General features: G+C 44.0%; 1 protein-coding gene across 2 annotated transcripts in view; it reads right to left on the reverse strand.

Moving 5' to 3' along the window:
* Nucleotides 1-22,157, reverse strand: part of AKAP10 (A-kinase anchoring protein 10) — a 38,826-nt gene extending 16,669 nt beyond the window's left edge. The window contains exons 1-5 of one of the 2 annotated variants that reach the window (XM_029082230.2): nucleotides 21,867-22,157; nucleotides 21,659-21,785; nucleotides 6,601-6,648; nucleotides 3,554-3,736; nucleotides 1,918-2,475 (exon numbers count right to left, since the gene is read on the reverse strand). In XM_029082230.2, coding sequence (XP_028938063.1) covers nucleotides 1,918-2,475; nucleotides 3,554-3,736; nucleotides 6,601-6,648; nucleotides 21,659-21,674 — 805 coding nt within the window. In that variant the 5' untranslated portion in view covers nucleotides 21,675-21,785; nucleotides 21,867-22,157. Of the gene's footprint in view, nucleotides 1-1,917; nucleotides 2,476-3,553; nucleotides 3,737-6,600; nucleotides 6,649-15,770; nucleotides 15,959-21,658; nucleotides 21,786-21,866 lie in introns of those variants that run through there. The other variant, XM_007672517.3, reaches the window with a different exon arrangement.
* Between the last annotated feature and the right edge of the window lie 1,366 nt (nucleotides 22,158-23,523).

The raw sequence follows: 23,523 nt of genomic DNA on the forward strand, positions 1-23,523 counted from the left end.
GAAAAATGGTGGATCCGGGATTAACTGACACAACCGTATTTAATGCTAAATGGATAAATTTCTGGTGACAGCACGGATTACGTGACAAAGATTCAAGACATCATAATATGAAAGATTCCATTAGAAGCATGGAACAGATTCACTCCAACACAATTAAAATTTCAAATCGGATCATCTAAAAATGGCAAGAGCACAGAAAATCACATTCCCAATATGCTCTCATGTCGGACCTGCCACATTTTCTATTGATTCAAAGGGTGCCACCCAGGTAACACTACGGTCCCACAAGAACAAATATCTAGTGACGTTCTTCAACAACGTCAACAACCAGCCAGCAATCTTAAGGTCACTTGAGATTCTTAGACCTAAAAAGAGAACTAAATGATCTGACAAATTATTTGGAAATAATCAGCTAAAGGAAAATTATCCATCCACTCTCTATTCCACTGCCTGTGCCGGGTGGAAACTAGTCCCTTGGCATGGACTCCAGGCCCCCTAAAAATCACCAGTTTTTCCCAGGGAAGATGTCAAGAAAAAGCACACGTTTGTAACTACCGGCTCTTTAACCAACTATTTGATGTCCTTTCCAAATCCCGGTTTCCTTTATTATAAAGGCTGTTGGCAATTCCATTCCAAAGGGAGTTTTCTTTGCAATTCACTTGAGTTGATAACAGTCATTCCAAGGACATAAATGAACACCTGTCCCCTCTTGCTGTATGATGGGAATTATAAATACAGCTAGGGATGTTTGTTCAACCTATGCTCTTTGAGGACAGTTTACTTGGAAAAAGGGGAGAGGAGTAGGCAGTTTAGGTCCAGGGATTATTCTTTAATGCCACAGAAAGAATGAGGGATCCCAAAAACTAAGGAATTTTTCTCCTATTATAAGGTAATAAACAAACCCAATATAGCTTCATCAACAATAATAATGTTGGTATTTGTTAAGCGCTTACTATGTGCAGAGCACTGTTCTAAGCGCTGGGGTGGACACGGGGGAATCAGGTTGTCCCGCGTGGGGCTCACAGTCTTCATCCCCATTTTACAGATGAGGGAACTGAGGCACAGAGAAGTGAAGTGACTTGCCCACAGTCACACAGCTGACAAGTGGCAGAGCTGGGATTCGAACTCATGAGCCCTGACTCCAAAGCCCGTGCTCTTTCCACTGCGCCACGCTGCTTCCCATTCAGCTCCACTTGCATTTCTCTAGTCATAACCACTTCGAACAAGGCAACTGGTAAAAATACAAATACCAAAACCCCTAAGTGATAGTAAACTCTTCGGTCCTGAGTTTGTCAGGGGACAAAAGAATGAAAAAAGTGGGGAAAACCTGTATCCATGGGTTAAAAACCACTTCCTACAGGTCCACAGACACCATATAAGACATTTTGGGTAGGACCTGGTTACACATCACATCTCTGCCCACTTATCCAGTTATAGGGTCATATGTGGCCTGGCACCCAATAACTACCCCCAGGAGGCAAGCTGTTGCGGGGGGGGGGGAGGAGAGGCATTCTCCCTCTTTAAACACTACTCAGTTCTGAAGCCTTTAGCTTCTTAGCCCCCTGAATATAATTAGACCCAGGTTCTGCTTGTAATTGCCACAGGTATCTCTGAATCCATGAACTTGTTTGCCCACTCCCTCTGACTGCCCAGCTGGAAAGTGCGGCTACTTTTCTTGATTTAAAAATCCTTATTTTTATGGTTTGTAACTACTGAAACTCATTCAACGTGGCTGTCACCTCTCACCACTTCACCAGAAGCAAACGTGCCCTGCTTTTTTTTAAGACACTGAATCAGATTACCCAAGTGCATTAGCATCCCATAGGAAAAGAGCGTCAATTTTCAGGGTATTTTGACCTCTGTTTGGACCTCTTCAAGAAAAAATTGCTCGGACACAACGACAAAGGCCACACTTACTTCTCATTAGTTTTCCTGACAATTCCTTTAGTGCAGAAGAAGGGCTATTTCTATTTGATACTGAAAGTCTGGAAGATTCTTGATGCTCCATGGAAACTGGGTGTGGTTCGGCCTTGAGCATCCCAAGATGGAGGGCCTGGACATCGTCTCTATCCTGGAAAGGCAACGAGTGGTTCTGGGCGTTGCTAGTTCTACTATTCAAGTCTGTTCCTTTTGACGTGGTCACGAGCAGCTGCACTGTGCTGGAGTCCTCCAACCTCTTGTCAAGAAATCCAGTTGGGAAAGATGCTGTGGTTTCACGTCTTTTGGAGGAAGGAGAGACCTGCTCTACCAAGGAGCTCTGTTTAACTGTATTCAGACTGTGTGCTCTTATGCGGGACCAAGTTGTGGAGTGAAAGCTTTCAGCTTCCAACCAGAATTTGACCAAATGTTCCATCCGACGCAGTTCCATGAACTGAATAAAATAAGGGAGGGCAATGCTGTCCTGCAAGACTTGTTCCAGGGTTTTTGAAAGACTTGATTTGGTCTCTTGGGCCTGAAAGTCCAAGCATGATCTCCCTAAAGGAAAAATATGGCAGCCAAAGAATTAGCCAAATACTCTTTAGTGAATCAGGAATAATAGGTTCTTGATTTACATTTACAATAAAATCGCTTTCTGGAAAATCAAAATTAACTGCAAACTAGTTTATAATCATCTGAAATAACAAGTGATTCTACCTCCGTCAGAGAAAATAGAATGACTGTTCTCGAAACGTATTAAATACTTGTTTCCAAAGGCTTTCTTTAAACAATTAATCTTCACAATCCTTCACTAGAAGCCCAGGTCATATGATGAATGAATGATCAAAAGGAAAAAAAAAAAGTATCTTAACACACCACTCTCACACTGTCTGCCACTTTTTGGATAGCTTTCCCTCATAATTCGATTAACTAAAAACCTAGATAGTAGCTCTGATCCTACTTATCTGCCAGCCTGTTTCCAAAAGGCAGATCTCTCAAAAGGTGACAACTCTTTTCTAACAACTTGATATTCAGGCCAGATCTTGCAGGCTCAGTCCAATCTGATAGAAGAGGGGGTAGTATGAGAGTGTATGCGTGCGCTCACAGCCCCCCGCCTCCTCCACGCAACCACAGAAGAAACTTTCTGCCCCTATGGCTTTGGCCAGCTCTGGGAACAGAAATGATTAGCGAGTGGGGCTGATCAGGAGAGCAAGTCCTGCTTTATGATCTGTAGCTCTGTCCTGCTTTGGGAAAAAGGATTTTTGCCTCATCTTAGCTGATGATCTACTAATGTTCTCTGTAGAGCTGGTGGGCCCTATGCAAGTTTGCTTGGAGTTGAGGAAAGTGTTTTTTAATTTATTTATAATAATGTCTATCTCCCCCTCTAGACTGTAAGCTCATTATGGGCAAGGAACATATCTGCCAATTGTGTGGCACTGTACTCTCCCAAGTGCTTACTACAGGGCACTAAATATAATAAGTGCTCAATAAATACCATTGACCAATGCCCTGAATGGGAGAAAGATCTGGTTGGTGAGAGGTGCTGAAGTTTCCAATTCCCTTTGCAAACCTATTCGAACTTATGTGAGCTAAACTGACCCTTTGACTACAGCACAGAATAGTCGGGAACACTTACCTAGGTCCCCAAAATGAGCAGCCTCCATGTGGCTGGGCTGCTTCTTGAGGGTAGCTGTCCTACTACTTGAAAATGAATCCATGTTGGCAGAAATGGCATTGATTGCCACATGGCTTGGTCCTGCAGCCTCCAGTAAGGCATGGTTTCTAGTGCTTTTCTGCGGGGAATGTACTGGTATTGCAGCTGAAATGAGAATAGTTGAAAAGATAAACACTTTCTTTTGGATTTCATTTATTCAAAGGCCAGAGAGCATTTTGAAAGTTTTAAGCTTCCCTAGTGCATCCATTTTTCCAAGACATAAAAGCACAGGGAAGCCAACTGAATTCCATGAGCAGTGGTAGAGCTGGGAACTCAACCCAAGAATTCTGGCTGTTCCAACCACAATATCTTCCTGACTTTTAAGAAGCAGAGAAAGTACTAAAAGCTATGCGACACACAGAAATGAAATCTCGCTGCAATTTTCTAATTCTTTTTTGCCACTTAAACAGAGGCGGGAAAATGTTACCAGAAGGATTTCGAAGTCTTGGGATTCATTTTAAGGTACAGAAGAGGTATTTCATCCAGAAAAATGCCTATAGTATTATGTTCAGAATCACACCTGCTCCCTGAAAATGAACCAGAATAAACCCACAGAGGAGATTTTTCGTAGCAGCCATGGGTGACAGAACAAAGCCTTATCAGCATAAAGCAATACAGCAAACTACAGAGGAAGACATATACTAAGTTATTCATTTTGATGAGTGATATATTGGGAGAAGCAGCACAGCCTAGCAGATAGAGTACGGGCCTGGGAGTCAAGAGGTCCTACGTTCTAGTCCTGGCTCCGCCACTTGCCTGCTGGTGACCTCGGGCAAGTCACTTAACTTCTCTGAGCCTCAGTTACCTCATCTGTAAAATGGAGATTAAGACTGCGAGCCCCATGTGGGACAGGGACTGTTTCCAACTTAATTACCTTATATCTACCTCAGTGCTTACAACAGTGCCTGGCATATTGTCAGCACTTAACAAATACTAAAGTTATTACTATTATTTTCCAATCACTTTTAAATGCCAATCACAGGCAAAAAGAGTTCCGTCCTACTACTCCAAACAGGTGACAAGCAGCATGGCCTATTGAGAAGAACTCAAACCTGGGAGTCAGGCTCTGCCACTTGCCTTTGTGACCTTGGAGAATTCACTCAGCTTCTCTGTGCCTCAGTTTCCTCATCTGTAAAATGGGGATCCAGTAAATGTTCTCCCTCCTACTTAACTGTGAGCCTCCTTCGGGACAGGGACTGTGTCTGACCTGATTAACTCGTATCTACCTCAGAGCTAGAACAGTGTTTGACACATAATAAGCTCTTAAATATCATAGTCGTTATCCTGGGACCCTCCCATTATTGCTGAATAGGACCTTTAAACCTTAAATCCTTTCCAATGCATTTTTCTGTATTGACAGCAATGGATTTTATTAATCTAAAAAGACTATCAGCATTTACGCTTCACCACACCTTTAGAAAGTGAATTCTGGCAATTCTCCAGCATAACTGATAAAATACTCTGGTTCTAGCAATGAAGTACCAGGCACAGAATTTTAGCAACTCTAGGGGGTTTTCTTTGAAACAACTACTTTGTGTTAAAATGTAATCTCCTGGCCTCAGGAATATGTTTGCTGGATTTGACAGGCAGGAATGTGAAAATACATGCTTTTCAGGATAGTGGCTAAATTTATCAACCCCTTCAAATGGAGAGGGACACAGAGAAGGACAGATAGAATCAAGCATTTTTCAGTTTTTCCAAACTTTTTATTTTCGGGGGGGGCTGGTTTTTGGAGCTTTTTTTTACATGGGAGAATGTTTTTCAAAAATTAATAAGTTATAGGGCTATTTTTCAAAAGTTCCAAATAGTACTAAGCCTTGAATTATCTTATCTTAAATAACACCAAAATCCTCTTGTTAACTAATAGTGAAACTGTTTCTAATGTGAAGACTAGGAATATGCCTGGTGGGAAACAACTCCATTTTCATAAAATGTACACTAACTGAAAATTATGCTACTGTTAAAAGCCATATAGGCACTTTAGTGTAAAGATCTGGTCTTCCGCAAATGTACTGCTTATTTATTTGAACACAAGGCTACTGTTCAACTAGTCTCACTCTAATGATTCACTTTAACTAGAAGGAAGGTCAGAATCCATTAAAAAAAAAATCCAAATAAGGCCCAATTAAGCATGTGGGCTAAATTAAACTTCCAAATTATGGCTGTAACTGTAAAATGTCCCTAATCTACCCAAAGGAAAAATGCAGTTGTTATTTTTAAAAATACTATCCATTTAAAACCACCACTGTTCATTTATGGCAAAACCCTGGTGGCTATTAGAAATTAACTAAGCAGTACACACAAAAATGGTTAATAATAATCTAAACTACACACTGTTTTCTCTTCTTTAATATGGTGGACCAAACATATAAAGATGTCTGTTTAGATATTTCACTTATGTTATAGGGCATCATAGAAGATATCCTTCTAGACTGTGGGCAAGAATCATATTTACCAACTCTACTGTACTGTACTTTCCCAAGTGCTCTCTGCAAACACTAAACATTCAAATATCACTGACTGATTCCAAGCTTTTAGACGTGTCACAGGAAAACATCTATATTATTAAAGGTCTGTTTTCAGATAGATGACAAACTATATGTTCCAGTTTTAGAGGGCATGCATTTGGTATTGAAGGGACAGAGGGGGAGGTGGAAGGGTATGGGTGAGGATGGGGAAGGGCTCACCTCAGCTCCTTTGAGCTTAGGGGACACATCCACAGAGGGTAAGGGCTACTGCCAAACACTTCCAGAGTGTAAACTGAGACCCAGTTCCCAACAACCAACTGTCTGGAACTGGATGAATCAAGTGAAGCCCAATTCTGCAAGTTGTGTTTATAAACCAGATGAAAGCAAGGTGTATTGAATGATTGTTTGGAAGTTAATAAAACAATTACACAGAGGACACAGATACCTCATAGCAATGCAATTCACATCATCTCTTTGTATAGTGAAATTATATAAACTTACTTTTAATTGCCTTCACATCTGTGGTCTTCTCCTCCTCTTTGCCTTTCACTTCAAGAAAAAAAAAAACGAAACTGTAAAAAAGCAGGTAATTATAATACACCCCAAATTGCTATCAAATTGAATCCTTGAATCCCTTTCTTTTATCTTAAAAGCTGGTAAATTGAACTGAATTATGATCAGATTTAAAAGGAACAGTACACCAATTCATTCATTCAATCAATTGAGCACTTATTGTGTGCAGGGCACTGTACTGAGCACGTGGGAAAGTACATTACAGGAATTCAGCTACTACTGCGCTGGACATGATCCTAGATTCAAGTTTACATAAGTTTTTAAAAAAAATTTACGTTTTAAAAAATTACAGAACTTTCACATTATGGAGTTTTAAAATATATATATAAAGGCTTCTAATTTTTTCTTTAAAAATCAACTCAAAATGTAGGGGTTTTTTTAAAAAAAAACACAACACAACAACCCAGAAGACAAGGAGCGATAATTATAATTCTCAGTTGTTAAAGTGCGTTTCCTTATGAACTGCATATTAGTCATCTCTCAAACTTACTCAGTCCATCAGCCAATGGTATTTACTGAACCCCCAACTGCCCTAAACAAGGAGTATTTGAGTACCTCTCAAACATCACAGTTTCTGTAGGCTGAGGCCCAAGCACAGCAGAGGCAGACACAGAGAAGTGACACTGAAAGACTGGGAATGTATTTTAAAATACCATGAATGTTCCACGGGTTCCACTAGTTTTCATTAGTGGCTTAATGCTGGGCACAGGGTGACCAGGTAAGAGTGTGGATGACACACCATAAACTTTCACCACTACTGCAGAAAGAGGAGTGAGGTTCAGGATTGGAGATGAAAAGTTCAATATTAGACATGATGAGTGTGAGACACTCAAGTGGCGATGCCCTGGAAGCCAGAGGAGCCAGGGAATTCTCCCAGTCTGTGCATATTTTTAAGAGAATGCTAATCTGCACATTTGGGTGAGGCCTTGGGATTCAAAAATGCAAAGGAAACTGCAGCTCAGTGATGGAGTTATTAACACTCCTTCATCTCCTTCAGCAGCCTTCAACATTGAAAATGCCGTTCACTTGTGCCTTGAAAGTTCTAACAGTGACATCTGAGAAGACTGATCTCAGAATGGTTTAAAGTTTTCCTGAACTTCAAAATATCTGAATAATAATTAACCTTATTGAAGATATCATTATTGCACATTTCATTCTTATTGAGCTCTGGCATTTCTTGACCCCAAACTGTTTTCTTTGGCAACCCGATAATGTTCTTGAAAAGATCCAGAAGTCAATGGGGATCACATAAGAAACATTTCATGAAGCTAGCTTTAAAGTTTCCCAAATTGTAGCCAAACGGTAGCCAAATGGGCTATCAAAGTGATGGCAGAATGGAAGACACAGGTTGATCAATTCAAGGTAACTGCGATGTCAAATGCTCTGAGAGAAACCTTCATACACTTCCCTAAGTGCTTCCCTATTTTCCATGTTGCCTTTGTGGCTAAGAGTGTCCAGGTTCCCAGGACCATGCTTTTATCTCCTGCCTATCAGGGTTTAGTTAGGTGATTGCCCAGAGTAGCCTTTTGATAAATACGTAAGCTTACAAAAATGTCACGTGAACTGGTGGAATGGATAGGATTGGGTGAGAGGAAAAGCAGCATAAAGGTAACAATGATCCCACCCTGACTACTGCAACAGGCTCCTCGCTGACCTCCTTGTCTCCTGACTGTCCCCACTCCAGTCCTTACTACACCCTGCTGCCAGGATCATTTTTCTAAAACTGTGTTCAGTTCATATCTCCCCACTCCTCAAAAAACTCTACTGCTTGACCATCCACCTCGGCATCAAACAGAAACTCCTAAGCACTGGCTTTAAAGCAATCAGTTCTCCCTCCCTCTATCTTACCTTGCTGATTTTCTACTCCAACACAGAATCCATGCTTTGCCCGTCCAAAGTCAACCTACCCTTTATACCTCGATCTCATCTATCTCGTCACTGACCCCTTGCCAGTGTCTTCCCTTGGATATGGAACTCCCTCCCCTTTCATATATAAAAAAACCAATATTCTCCCCACCTTCAAAAGCTTACTAAAAAATCACACCTCCTCCAAGAGGCCTTCCCCATTTAGGCCCTTACTTCCTCTACTGCCTCTCCTTTCTGCATCCCTACACACTTGGATCTGTACCCTTTTAGCACTTGATAACCCCACCCTCAGCCCCACAGTAATTATATACAGATCCGTAATTTACCTTAACGTGTCTCCCCCTCTAGTCTGTAAACTCCTTTTGGGCAGAGAACATGTCTACCAACTCTGGTATTGTAGTTTCCCAAGCACTTAGTACACACAGTAAGTGCTCAATAAATACTTTTCATTGATTGGAGGCACTGAAGAGAAACAATTTCCACCCAGAAAAGATAAAGGGAATGTAGGAAAGACATTAAAGTCTTTCCAAGTGACAGTAGAAAGCTGAACCATTATTCACCATTCAAAAGCCAAGAGCCAATACAATTTCAGCTAGCAGTAGTGTCCAATTCCATTTTCTTTCAAAAGTCAAATACTTCTCTGTCTTGATATGACTGAAAGGATAGCTCAAATTCAGATTGGACATTTCTAGCCATTCAGGGGTTCTCTCACAATCCAGCAAATTAATTACATCTGAAGTGGGGGGTTTTTGTACAACACTCATTGAACTTCAATGTTTGATGCTAAAATGAGGACTTTCTCAGATGTGAAAATAAAATACGAAAGAATTGCATTTTTAAAGATTTTGACGAAGAAAAAAAAATTTAAAAATCAGCCAGTATAGTCAACTTTGCCTGAAACAAGATGAAAAGAACTACAAGCAGGTCATTCAGAAAACACTGTCTGGGAAACCTTCCAAGAATCATCTATAAAACCACCACTACTTTTTGGAATGAAGTCTTTACACTGCAAAGGAAGAAAGAAGATTTTAAAATTTAAACACTCCATAAAAGGCACCCTAGTCTCCCCAGCTCACCCAAGGGCCTACCACAACAGTGCCTGAAATATTACGAGTGTCAGCCATTTCAACAGGAAATGCTAATGAAGACATATAGCAACTCAGCATTTTGTATTTAGAAAGAGGCTTGCGCTTTTCCACTGGAATGGAAAAATTCAGATTTAAACCGTGTTTTGGCAGCTAAGCATTGACAATTTTGGTTCCCAAAGCCTAAGTAAACTTTTGAACTTATTGAAGAGCCTGCAGGTTATATAAATAACCTCCCACTAAATGTTTGACAAGTAAACGCTTTCCAAAGGCAATACTTGAATACTACCATCTGGAGGAAAAGTCAGAAGAGAAGCCCACACGGATACGTTCTGAGCTAAACAGAAACCTCACCCATTCCACTGTATCTGTCTTTCTCACTAGACAAGTGGGCAGAGATTGTATCTACCAATTCTACTGTAGTGTACTTTCCCAAGCAATTAAGTGCAGTGTTCTGCACACAGTTAGAGAAGCATCGTGGCCTAGTGGCTAGAGCATGGGCCAGGCTTCTAATCCTGATTCCGCCAGTTATCTGCTATGTGATCTCATGCAAGTCAATTAACTTCTCTGTGCCTCAGTTACCTCATCTGTAAAATAGCGATTAAGACTGTGAGCCCTCTGTGGGGCATGGACTGCGTCCAACCTGATGAGCTTCTATCTACCCCAGCCCTTAGTACAGTGCTTGGCAGTATACCATAAAAAAGTAAATGCTCAGTAAAGACCACTGATTGATTCTGTTCTTGCACAAGAACCTATAAGCAGAGGAATAAATTGGCTCTGCCCGGCTTATTTCTAGAGATGATGGGAACTCTTCGGTTTTGGTAGATTTCCCCATTGACTGATTTGAACCTGTCTTTTTTTCTATGAACCATGGTGCCTAAATTCTACCCTGCCTCAGAACAGGGCAACATTTCTGTCCTCTGACACGAATACTTGAAAGCTTGTTGCACTTCTTCAGAACAAGTTGTAATTTACAAAGGTAATAAGCACTCCCAGCAAACACTGCTACCTACACTTAACTAGAAGCGGTCAACCTGGCTAAAAGCTTTTCCAACTTCAATTCTCAACAATGTAACTCTGTAAGTTCTAGTACCCAAAAGAAACCTGACTGAATTGTACAATAATTCAATTTTTCCTTTCGACAAAAAATTGTCATTAGGTCTGTTTTAAAATAATGGGACTCCTAGGGATAGCCAACCACTTGAGGGTCCTATAAGGCTTTCTATTTCTCTCCCTTCTTTGGGGATGTCTGCTTCTCTTAACTCACATTTAAATACATTTGCCTTATTCTTGGAAAGAATTCTAATTCCTGTATATATTCCCCATGCCCTCCTCCAATCTACTGAATTTTAGTATGTCTCCCTCTCTAGACTGTAAACTCCTTGAGGGCAAGGATATCTACTAATTCTACTGCACTCTCCCAACCACTAGTACTGTGTTCTGCACATAATAATAATAATGTTGGCATTTGTTAAGCACTTACTATATGCAAAGCACCGTTCTAAGCACTGGGAAGGATACAAGGTGATCAGGTTGTCCCACGTGGGGCTCACAGTCTTAATCCCCATTTTACAGATGAGGTAACTGAGGCAAAGAGAAGTTTAGTGACTTACCCAAAGTCACACAGCTGACAAGCGGCGGAGCTGGGATTTGAACTCATGATCTCTGACTCCCCAGCCCATGCTCTTTCCTCTGAGCCACGCTGCTTCTCATAATATAATACTATTGATAGTGAAACTATTTTCCTTCTGTCTTTACTTTTACTATTTCTACTGCAGCTGACTAGTTTTTGTCTGTACCATTTTTACAATGTAATCATAGATTGCCCTCCCTAGATAAAAGACACAATATTGGAAATTCCTGAGAATCCCTTAACTTTTCTGTTTTCTAATTTTTTAAAAAACTCACAAAAAGATTGCTATTCCTTGGTCCGTACTCTTTAGTGGTACCAAAGCAAAGTTTCCCATAGGAAATAATGCAAAGTGTATTGGTGTACTCCCAAGACCTAAAAAATTGACTAAAGAGAATCAGATAGGACAAGTTTTTGTTCCACACTGGGCTTCTAAGTGGGAAGGAGGGCAGGTATCATCCCCATTTTAAAGATCTGGAAACCGAAACCAAGAGAGGTTAAGTGACTTGCCCGAAGTCACAAAGCAGGCCGGAGTCTGAGCCGGGCCACCTGACTTCTGAGCTCTGTGCTCTTCTCTCTAGGCCGGGCTGATTCCATCCCACAAAAAGCCTAAGTAACATTTGGAAAGCATTTGGGGAAAAGCTGGGCAGTGTTACCTTATCCTTTTTGTGTTGATATGATTATTAAAGAGCATAAGGCCACCCTGGGTTAAAAAATGATGGCCCTCCCTGCCCAGCATTCTTCCTCTGACAATGCTACTAAAGATGACCTTTCCAGTTTACTGCCCACGAAGATCGCACAACAGCATGTGGCTGGTTCAGCGGGAACCATCACCACCATTGCAAAAACAACCAAAGGCTTGTCCTGCTCATAGTAGGACATACTTTCCCCCTCTTAGCCATTGTTGTTTGAGATGCTCTACTGCATCTATCTGGGTACACTGTACAAGGGTTCCAGAAATTATCTCATGTAATCAATATCAACAGGATTTATTGAGTAGCCACTGTGGGCAGCACACCTCTCTAAGTACTGGGGAGAGTTCAACAGACATAGTGTACATTATCCCTGCCCTCAAGGAGTTTATAATTTATAGGGGGAAGTTCAATACTAGGATACTTACAAATAGGTGGATCTAACATAGTATATAAAATATGTACACAAGTGATATGAGGGTTTGTGAGTAATTGATGGGTTTAGATGGTGCTGAAGGGGGAGAACTGGAGATGAGAGAAGTAGAAGAGATATGAGCCCCCTGAGGTACAGAGACCACATCTAATTCTTACCTGTGTACTCTTTTTGAGTGCTTAGTACAGAGCTCCGCCCACAGTAAGCGCTTAATACTATCGTTATTACTACAGATGTGATTTCAGAGGACTTTGAAGATGAAGAGAGCAGTACCCTCCTGGATGTTAAGGGGAAAGGAATTTCATGCAAGAGAGAAGGTGTGTTTGCTCACTAGAGCACCGTACAGGGAGTAGGTTGGCTGAAGAGGGACGAAGAGTAAGAGCTGGGGTGTAGTTTCAAAAAGAAACTTTTCGCCTTCTCCCTCAATAAGGGAGCCAATTACCATTTTGGAGGCAAAGCTTTTCCTGAAATAGTTTAAATACAGAACACTAATATGCTGAATATGAGTGATTATTCCACTACATAAAGAATAAAATTAGTGACATTTAGAAAATTTGACTGATTTTATTCTATACCTCTGTAAGAGATGGTTGAGCGTACTTATTTTATACTGCTTTTTAATGCAGATATATGTGAAAGCTATAATGGAAATGGGGAAAAAAATGGACATAAAATGGATTACTAAACAAAGTTTCCAAGACTGATAATGGGTGAAAATAGGCTATTGCAAAGGAAAAGGTACGTATATTAGAAGGCTCAAGAAATGTTTAGGTAGACTCATTGACAGTAGGCCCATGAGAGATCACTAAAGAAGAGTGTCAAGAAGGGATATCTGACACTCTGTTACTACTAATAATCATAATAAAATTACTGTGGTGTTTGTTAAGCACTTACTATGTTCCAAGCCCCACACTAAGCCCTGGGTAGATACAAGATAATCAGGTCATACAAAGTCCTTGTCCAACAAGGGCTCACAGTCAGAGGGGGAGGGAGCCCTGGTAATAATTATAATGTTGGTATTTGTTAAGCACTTACTATGTGCAGAGCACTGTTCTAAGCACTGGGGTAGATACAGGGTAATCAGTTTGTCCCACGTGAGGCTCACAGTCTGAATCCCCATTTTACAGATGAGGTAACTGAGGCCCAGAGAAGTGAAGTGACTTGCCCACAGTCACACAACTGACAAGTGGCAGAGTTGGCATTTGAACTCATGACCTCTGACTCCCATGCCCAGGCTCTTTCCACTGAGCCACGCTGGTATTTAATTCCTGTGTACAGTAAGGGAAAAGAAAAGTTAGGTGGCTTGCTCAAGGTCACACAGCGATGGGGCGGCAGAGGTAGGAACCCCCCCCCCACGTCTATGAAGCTTCTGTGTTCCTCTAAGAATTCTCCGATATAGATAGAACACTGACCTGCCCCAGGATAGAACTGCTTATATAACCTCAAATTTAACCAAACTGGCCTCCTCTAACTCTGAGAATTGGTCTCAAGAAAGCAAACCTTTCAAAATGAGACACCCCGACTAGCCCACTGACGAAATGCTCACTGCCCCATAAGTTCGGGGAAAAGATGTGAAAAATACCCATGTCTTTCAGTGCCCCTTTGATCTTTGGGATCACAAGCAACTCGCCACTTCGTGGAAAACTCTAAACTGCTTTAAAAAAAAAAAAAGAAAAAGGGATTGTAACCCTTCAGACAATCACATGACGGGAGGAGCGATGCACAAGGGCAAGATCTAGGAGAGGGGACATCGAGGAAGGAGGTATGTGTGCATGTAGGGGTGTGAGGGCCCTTCAGACAATCCCATGGCAGGAGGATTGATGTACAAGGGCAAGATCTAGGAGAGGGGACACCAAGGGCAAGATCTAGGAGAGGGGACATCAAGGAAAAAGGGGGTATGTGTCTATGTGGGTGTGTAAGGGTCCTTCAGACAATACCATGGCAGGAGGAGCGATGCACAAGGGCAAGATCTAGGAGAGGGGACATCGAGGAAAAAGGGGGTATGTGTGTATGTAGGTGTGTAAGGGCCCTTCAGACAAATCCCATGGCAGGAGGAGCGATGCACAAGGGCAAGATCTAGGAGAGGGGACATCGAGGAAAAAGGGGGTATGTGTGTATGTAGGTGTGTAAGGGCCCTTCAGACAAATCCCATGGCAGGAGGAGCGATGCACAAGGGCAAGATCTAGGAGAGGGGACATCGAGGAAGGAAGGGGTATTTGTGCATGTAGGTGTGTAAGGGCCCTTCAGACAATCCCATGGCAGGAGGAGCGATTCACAAGGGCAAGATCTAGGAGGGGGGACATCGAGGAAAAAGGGGGTATGTGTCTATGTGTGTAAGGGCCCTTCAGACAAATCCCATGGCAGGAGGAGCGATGCACAAGGGCAAGATCTAGGAGAGGGGACATTGAGGAAGGAAGGGGTATGTGTGCATGTAAGTGTGTAAGGGCCCTTCAGACAATCCCATGGCAGGAGGAGCGATGCACAAGGGCAAGATCTAGGAGAGGGGACATCGACGAAAAAGGGGGTATGTGTGTATATAGGTGTGTAAGGACCCTTCAGACAATCCCATGGCAGGAGGAGCGATGTACAAGGGCAAGATCTAGGAGAGGGGACAACGAGGAAAAAGGGGGTATGTGTCTATGTAGGTGTATAAGGGCCCTTCAGACAAATCCCATGGCAGGAGGAGCGATGCACAAGGGCAAGATCTAGGAGAGGGGACATCGACGAAAAAGGGGGTATGTGTGTATATAGGTGTGTAAGGACCCTTCAGACAATCCCATGGCAGGAGGAGCGATGTACAAGGGCAAGATCTAGGAGAGGGGACAACGAGGAAAAAGGGGGTATGTGTCTATGTAGGTGTATAAGGGCCCTTCAGACAAATCCCATGGCAGGAGGAGCGATGCACAAGGGCAAGATCTAGGAGAGGGGACATCGACGAAAAAGGGGGTATGTGTGTATATAGGTGTGTAAGGACCCTTCAGACAATCCCATGGCAGGAGGAGCGATGTACAAGGGCAAGATCTAGGAGAGGGGACAACGAGGAAAAAGGGGGTATGTGTCTATGTAGGTGTATAAGGGCCCTTCAGACAATCCCATGGCAGGAGGAGCGATGCACAAGGGCAAGATCTAGGAGAGGGTCATCGAGGAAGGAGGGCGGATACGTGTGTGTGTGAGGGAAAGGGTCTCTCTCGCTGCAGTCTCACACTCACACACACAGAGCCATAATTGGGGACCATCCTGAGGTATCCTCTTCCCCCACAATGGTGGCACTTCCTGCTACTGCCCTGTTTCTCCCAGAACTAGTGCTCCCCCGGCCGCTCCTCCTGGGCTGGGTCCCATCCCCGTCAGACTGTCCTTCGGGTTCGGCCCGGCCCCCCGCCGCCCCCGGGTACCTTTCCGCCGGAAGAAGGACATGGCGGGGCCGGGTTAGAGAGCGCAGGGAAAGGCTCCCCCTCCTTCATCCAAGACCCTTGGAGCGCCGGGTCCCTCAGCGGCCGCCGCCGTCGGCGAGAACTAGCCCCAGAGGGGGTCTTGCCTCGCGGCGCCGGCACCCCCGCCGCCTCCCGGGCCCGGAGCAGCGCCCGCCGCCGCCATATTGTCAACAACCCGCCCCGAGGGCCGGCCCCTTCCCCGCGCGGGGGATCACGGGAGACGCGGCCAACTCCCGCCCACCACGTGACCGCCCTGATGGCGCCTTTTCCAGCGCGGCCCAAAGGACAGGGCGGCCCACCGGCTGAGGAGGCCCAGGCGGGCGGTGACGGTTGTGGCGGCGTCGAGCAAAGGCGGGGCCTCCCTGCCCATCCACCCCCACCGACGACCTCCTCTTATTTCCTCTTGCAACCCTCAGCTATGATGGATAGAACAGTGCTCGGCACATTGCAAGCAGCGTGGCTCAGTCCAAAGAGCCTGGGCTTCGGGGTCAGAGGTCATGGCTTCGACCCCCCCCCCCCCCCCCCCGCTCGGCCACTCTGCCCAAGTCACTTCACTTCTCTGTGCCTCAGTTACCTCATCTGGAAAAGGGGGGTTAACTGTGAGCCTCACGTGGGACAACCTGATTATCCTGTGTCTCCCCCAGCGCTTAGAACAGTGCCCTGCTCATAGCGCTTAACAAATAGCAACGTTATAATTATTATAGAACAGTGCTCGACACATTGTAAGCAGCGTGGCGCAGTGCAAAGAGCCTGGGCTTCGGAGTCGGAGGTCATGGGTTCGACTCCCAGCTCTGCCACTTGGCAGCTGTGTGACTGTGGGCGAGTCACTTCACTTCTCTGTGCCTCAGTTACCTCATGTGGAAAAGGGGGGTTAACTGTGAGCCTCACGTGGGACAACCTGATTATCCTGTGTCTCCCCCAGCGCTTAGAACAGTGCCCTGCACATAGTAAGCGCTTAACAAATACCAACGTTATTATTATAGAACAGTGCTTGGCGCGTCGTAAGCAGCGTGGCTCAGTGCAAAGAGCCTGGGCTTCAGAGTCAGAGGTCATGGGTTCGACTCCCAGCTCTGCCACTCGTCAGCTGTGTGACTGTGGGCGAGTCACTTCACTTCTCTGTGCCTCAGTTACTTCATCTGGAAAATGGGGATTAACTGTGAGCCTCACGTGGGACAACCTGATTATCCTGCGTCTCCCCCAGCACTTAGAACAGTGCTCTGCACATAGTAAGCGCTTAACAAATAACATTATTATTAACAAATACCAACATTATGAGTATTATTATTACGATGAGAAGCAAGCGTGGTTCAGTGGAAAGAGCCCGGGCTTGGGAGTCAGAGGTCATGGGTTCGAATGCCACCTGGCAGCTCTGTGACTGTGGGCAAGTCACTTCACTGGGCCTCAGTTACCTCATCTGTAAAATGGGGATTAAGACTGTGAGCCCCACGTGGGACAACCTGATCACCTTGTATCCTTCCCAGTGCTTAGAACAGTGCTCTGCACATAGTAAGTGCTTAACAAATACCAACATTATTATTATTCTTAAATGGGAGTATCAAGGAAAAAGGGGGACCTTCCCACACACACACTGAGACCCACAACTGTGGTTTTTGACTATTCTCAGGAGTCCCATCCCCCCCCCCCCCACCATCCTGGGATACTGGGATATCTTTGCTTAACAATAACAACAACAATCATGGTATTTAAGTGTTTATTGGGTGCCAGGTGCTGTTCTAAGAGCTGGGGTGAATACAAACAATCGGGTTGGACACAGTCCCTGATCCACATGGGGCATACAGTCTCAATCCCCATTTTACAGATGAGGTAACTGAGGCCAAGAGAAGTGAAGTGACTTCCCAAAGGTCACACAGCACATTGTGGGGGGGGGGAGGTCGAGATTAGAACTCATGACCTTCATAGCTGTGGTTGTTTCTGATCAGAATGACCCCTTGGGGTTTGTTTTGGGACTGTAGCCAAAGTGACTTTTAAGAATCCCCTGGACTGGGCTGTACCATGACAGAAGAAAGACCTGACTTTTCCTCAATCGACCTGTATGACTAATTCCAACAAACAACCTTTCATTTGAAAGGGTGTCATTTCATTCAAAATGGAAGTAGCTATCAGATACCTGGCTGGAGCAGTTTGGGCTGTGTCCAGAAGGCATATCCAGAGGGGAATTCAGAACTCAGTAGAGGGCTGAGCATAGAGTAAGCACTCAATACCATTGATTGAACTGCTCACCAGGGAGAAACTCTGTGCCCCTTGACTCCTTGGAGAATAGCCCCAGGACTGCCTTCTGGGACTATTGGGCTCATAGGACTTGGGTTCTAAGCCTGATTCTTGTTAGTGAAGCAGCATGACTTAGTGGAAAGAGCATGGGCTTGGGAATCAGAGGATGTGAGTTCTAGTCCCTGCTCTGTGACTTGTCTGCTGTGTGACCTTGGGCAAGCCACTTAACTTCTCTGTGCCTCAATTCCCTCATCTGTAAAATGAGGATTAAAGGTGTGAGCCCCACGTGGGACAACCTGATTACTTTGTATCTACCCCAGTGCTTAGAACAGAGCTTGGCACATAGTAAGTGCTTAAGCACCATCATTATTGGTATTGCTTACTGTGTGACCCTAAAGTCACTTCTTTGTCTCAGTTTCCTCAACTGTAAAATGGGAATGAAATACATTTAACAAACACCATAAAAAACAGGAAGCAAGGAGCCTCCCTTTCTCAGAATGGGGCCCATGTTGACTGCCAGGACCACTGAGAATGGGGAACCTGAAGTTAAAAAGTTCCAAATTATGCTGGGATGGGGGTGAGGGTAATCATTACCTCAGAGTTGGTTACCCGCCCCCCCCAGCTATTTTCTCAGGCATAATAAACATGGGGTAAACTTCCAGTTCAAGTGGACATTCAGGGGTAAGACATTGAGAGCTCATTGACCAAACCCTTGATTTACTGGATGACTACTGCAAGCCACTGATAGAGGCCCAGCGACCTTATGATTATGGCCAGGGGCTATCGATGTTTTTTGCAGCACCCATTGAAAGCCAATGTTAATGTAAAAATCCTATAAAAAATACTTTCCAACCATAGATCACAAAGTATAGGTAGAAATCACTTTAACTCTGTGTTTTTGTCATACATCAGCATATAGGAATGAAAGAAATGTATAAATATTATGTAGCCAAATACACTCACATTTCTTCAGTGGATTCTTGTCTTTTCCCCTTACCTGGCTTCAGTATGTCAAAAGGAATTCTCCTATAGACCAGCAGATGTAGTAAACCAATTATCTCAGAAGATTTAACAGGTTCTTCTGATGGAGTGAGTTAAAGTCAGCTTACATGGACCAGCTTTTCTGAAAAGAATACCTTTCTCTTATCTATTTTGTGTTCACTTTCACAGTAGGGTGCCGTGGAATCCCCATTTTGGGATCCCTTGACTTAGGGGACAGCCTAGTGATTTTCAAAGCTGGACTTTCTTGAAGTGAAAGTCAACCTGCCTGCCAAGGTACCCCTGGTAATCTTGCTCATTGAAAAAGCAATTTGAGATGCACAAAAGAAAAGGGTTATATATTGTAAATAGAAAAAAATATATTACTTTAACATTTTTTCCAATACATTTCTGACTCTCCCAAGATTTGCACCGATTCCAGTGATGCAGCTACTAAGCTTTCATTTTGATTACATTCCTCACAGCAAAGTTCCATCGATAGAATTTCCTTAGGAGCTGCTGTTCTTTCTTCTATTTAGTTTTTCCTCCCCTTCTTTTCACCTCCTTCAGTGTTCTCTGAACGTTCAATTGCCTCTTCTGAAAGAGAAGTCCTTGTTTGTCCTTTATTATTTAGTGATCCTACTGCCTTTTTCTTTCCTGTGAAGATTATCTTCCTGTAACAAAATAAATCAGCTAGAAAGCGCTGTAGATAGGGTTTGTCCTTTTCCAGACATTGTTCATCTCAGCTGCAAAAGGGCAGCCTGTTTTAGAATCCTTTGAAACTTTGGTTTGAAAGTTCTGTTGCAAGAAACAAATTTAGGATCAGATTGCCCACTCTCGCTCACCCACTATTTTCACAGCAGACTCCCTGGCTGTGTCTGTTCAAGACAAACAATTTTTGAAAGGGATTTTTCCAGTTTGAAAATTCCAATTTTTGCCCAAATCTGATCACGGAAAATCTAGCAGTAGGCAGTGCTACACAAAGAGGACCAGGGCTAGTAGTCGTCTCTGAGGCCAACCTCAGAACCTGGACATCAGCCTATCTGCTTCACTGAAAGATCGCATTTGGAATTTCCCACTTGCACAGACTTTCCCCCTACTCTGCTGTCACTGGGGAGATTCTCAGGGCAGTCCCAAAAATTCAAACAGGTGGACAGTTGGGAGGAAGAGGGGCAAAGAGGGAGTCAGTGTAAAGCTACCAGGAGTCCTGGACAAGAACTGTCAGATAGGTTCCCAGGCCAATCAAAAGGCATATACAAGAACATAGCATCCAGCAAAAATACCCTGTTGACACTGGCTCGGTTTAAGACTTTTGAGTCCTCTCATGATGAACTGCAACAAAAAGCACCAATTTCTGCCCTTCTGGACATGAGCTGGCTAATGTGTGAGATGTTGTGCTGAGGCTTCCGAAGAGTTTTCCCCTGGGCAGGCACTTTGCCCTAGGTTGGCCTGACAATTGCCACCTTAAACAATAGGTATACTCGGGGCCTCAGATTCCCTGCCTGTTAAGAAAAGTAACTAATCCCTTGAAGAGGGATTGAGGCTTGTCCATCACTCCTGATGGGAAGCGTCATCATCACTGTGGACAGGGACTGTGCCTACCAACTGTCTTATACTGTACTCTCCCAAGCGCTTAGCACAATGCCCTGCATATAGTAACCTCTCAAATATGACTGATTGATCATCAAAGGCATCCCAAATCACTACAACAGCTTGGGCATCCTGTGCTAACAAGGGGATGTATTTACTACTAAAGTAATTCTTCAGCTGTAATTTACAAAGTGAAAGCCTGAGTCAAAGCTTAACCCAAAGCCTTAAATTCACAACTTAAAGACTCATATTGGGAAATGACTAATGAAGAATGTTGAAAAGGACTTACGTGTCATAGTGGGCCTTAAATGGAACACCTTGAACATGAGTCATCAGGGCAGTCTGTTGTTATAAATAGGCAGGCTTCATTTCAGGATGGATTCCGAACAGAGGAACCCACCCAATTTACGCTTGTCACACTTCTGCAGAATATGGCATAGGTCCATAGCAGGATGATATCCCAGTATCCCTCTTGCCTTACTTACCCCTTCTCCCAGCTGGATCCAGGGCTGGCAGCGGGAAGGACAGAGCACAGACAAGGCGGGTGGAGGTTTAAGAAGGTGTGGACATTAGGTAGCAATATGGGTACCATATGGCATCGACCATAGTAGCGGGTTCTTTATTTTAGGCTCTACTAGATAGGAAAAATCTTGGAGTAGTTGGAGAGAGTTAGAAAACTGGACAATCGAGAGCACAGGAAGGAAAAGCATTAGGATTATTTTACATGGAGTAGAGAAGGCTCAGGAGAAACCAGATAATCTTCAGGAACATGAAAAGTTTTTTGTTATAAAAGTTGAGGAGCAGTGGTGCTCCTAGTTAGCCAAATGACACAAAAAAAGGATTCTAAGGTGGCACTCTTGGGGGTCAGATGAGAGATTCACTGACAGAGATGCCGAGAACAGAGACAGGCAGACAGGATGTGCAGAAAAACAGAAAAAGAGGTACAAATGAGGAGAGAAGAAGGGCAGGCTAGGAGGGGAGGGAACAGACACATAGACACAGATAGGTAAGGGAGGCTCTTTCCCAAAACTGAGTTAGTCCTGGGTCCTTACCTGCATCTGGTACCATCCATCTGTTCTAACTCTGACTCCAGTTACCATCACCATTATAAGGGAGGGGACTTATTTACTTTAGGACCAATGCCATGGCTTCAATCAGATTGTTTCAGGAACCTCCTCACTAAAAGTAACACAAACAGGTATTTAATCTCCATTTTACAACTGAGGAAATCGAAGCACAGAGCAGTTAAGAGATTTGCACCTGTTCACTCAGCAAACTGGTGGCTGAGTCAGGTTCAGGTCTTCTGACTCCCAGGAGTGTGGTCTTTCCACGAGGCCGTGCTACTTCAGTGTACTTTCCTTCAGTAGCTATTGAGGCAGAAAAGGAAGAGCTAAAGGAGTCACTGGTGTTTTCTGGGCACCATGTACTGCAAAATTATGTTTAAACAGCTTGAAAGAACATTGTTTCTCCCATCTGTTCTACCCATGCACCTCTCAGCCAACTTTCTGGCCTGGCTGCTCTCTACTGAGCACCTGTACTTCCTAAAGCCCTAAGGGTGGGGATGTTTCCTCCACTCTATTGGCTCAGGCCTGAGCACCTGTTCTGAGTTCCCTGATGAGAGTGAGCTCCTGCAAGGTAGGAGCTACCTCACTAAAAGTATTGTACTCCCTTCATTCATTCAATCATATTTATTGAGCACTTACTACATGCAGAGCACTATACTAAGCACTTGGAAAAATACTATAAGGAGTGACATTCCCTGCCCCCAGAGCTTTCAATCTAGAGGGGGAAGGCAGACATCAATACAAATAAATAAAATTACAGACCTGTACTTAAGTGCTAGGGGGCTGGGAGAAGGGGAGAGCAAAGGGAACAAATCAGGGTGATACAGAAGGGAGTGGGAGATGAGGAAAAGTGGGGGAGATGGGCCTTCAATAAGGCTCTTAAAGAGGGGAGAGTAATTGTCTGTCACATTTGAGGAGGGAGGACGTTTCAGGCTAGTGGCAGGATGTGGGCGAAGAGTCGGCAGCAAGACAGGTGAGATCAAGGCACAGTAAGAAGGTTAGCGCTAGAGGAATGAAGTGTGCAGGCTGGATTGTAGGAGAGAAGCGAGGTGAGGTAGGAGGGGGTCTAAGTTCAGTGCTCTGCACACAGAGGTGCTCAGAAGATACTGATGCTATTTTTAATCTTGGACTAGCATTTGGTTGAAGTGGAAAATAATTTTTCTTTGTGAAATGTAGGGTTTTTTAAAGTCTTTGGTGAGAAGGGGAGAAAGATACACATTCATTTTCATCCTCTCTCTTTCCTGAAAAGCAGTGCTGATCTTATATAATAATAATAATGTTGGTATTTGTTAAGCACTTACTACGTGCAGAGCACTGTTCTAAGCGCTGGGGTAGACACAGGGGAATCAGGTTGTCCCACGTGGGGCTCACAGTCTTAATCCCCATTTTACAGATGAGGGAACTGAGGCACAGAGAAATTAAGTGACTTGCCCACAGTCACACAGCTGACATGTGGCAGAGCTGGGATTCGAACTCATGAGCCCTGACTCCAAAGCCCGTGCTCTTTCCATTGCACCACGCTGCTTCTTATATCTACCCCAGCAGTTAATACAGGGCTTGACACATAATAAGTGCTTAACAAATATCATTATATCACTTGCTTGGGAATAGAAAATATCCCTCCATTTGCACACTGAGTCCCAGTAGTCACAGCCAGGGCTAATTTGAGGTCTGCAGAGCCTGCTTTTCCTCCCTGGCATGGCTGGGGGGATCCAGCTGCAGCTAAGAGTCATGAGCAAGTGCCCAGTTTGCCAAAGTTTAAGGGGACCCAATTTCAGCCTGAGACTGTGTGAGGGCAGGGCTTCGGCTCACCTCTCATCCTGGCCTCCTAGTTGCTTGCTCTCTTAGCAGTG

The sequence above is a fragment of the Ornithorhynchus anatinus genome, chromosome 17 (genome assembly GCF_004115215.2).
Source record: "Ornithorhynchus anatinus isolate Pmale09 chromosome 17, mOrnAna1.pri.v4, whole genome shotgun sequence".
Lineage (NCBI taxonomy): Eukaryota > Metazoa > Chordata > Mammalia > Monotremata > Ornithorhynchidae > Ornithorhynchus > Ornithorhynchus anatinus.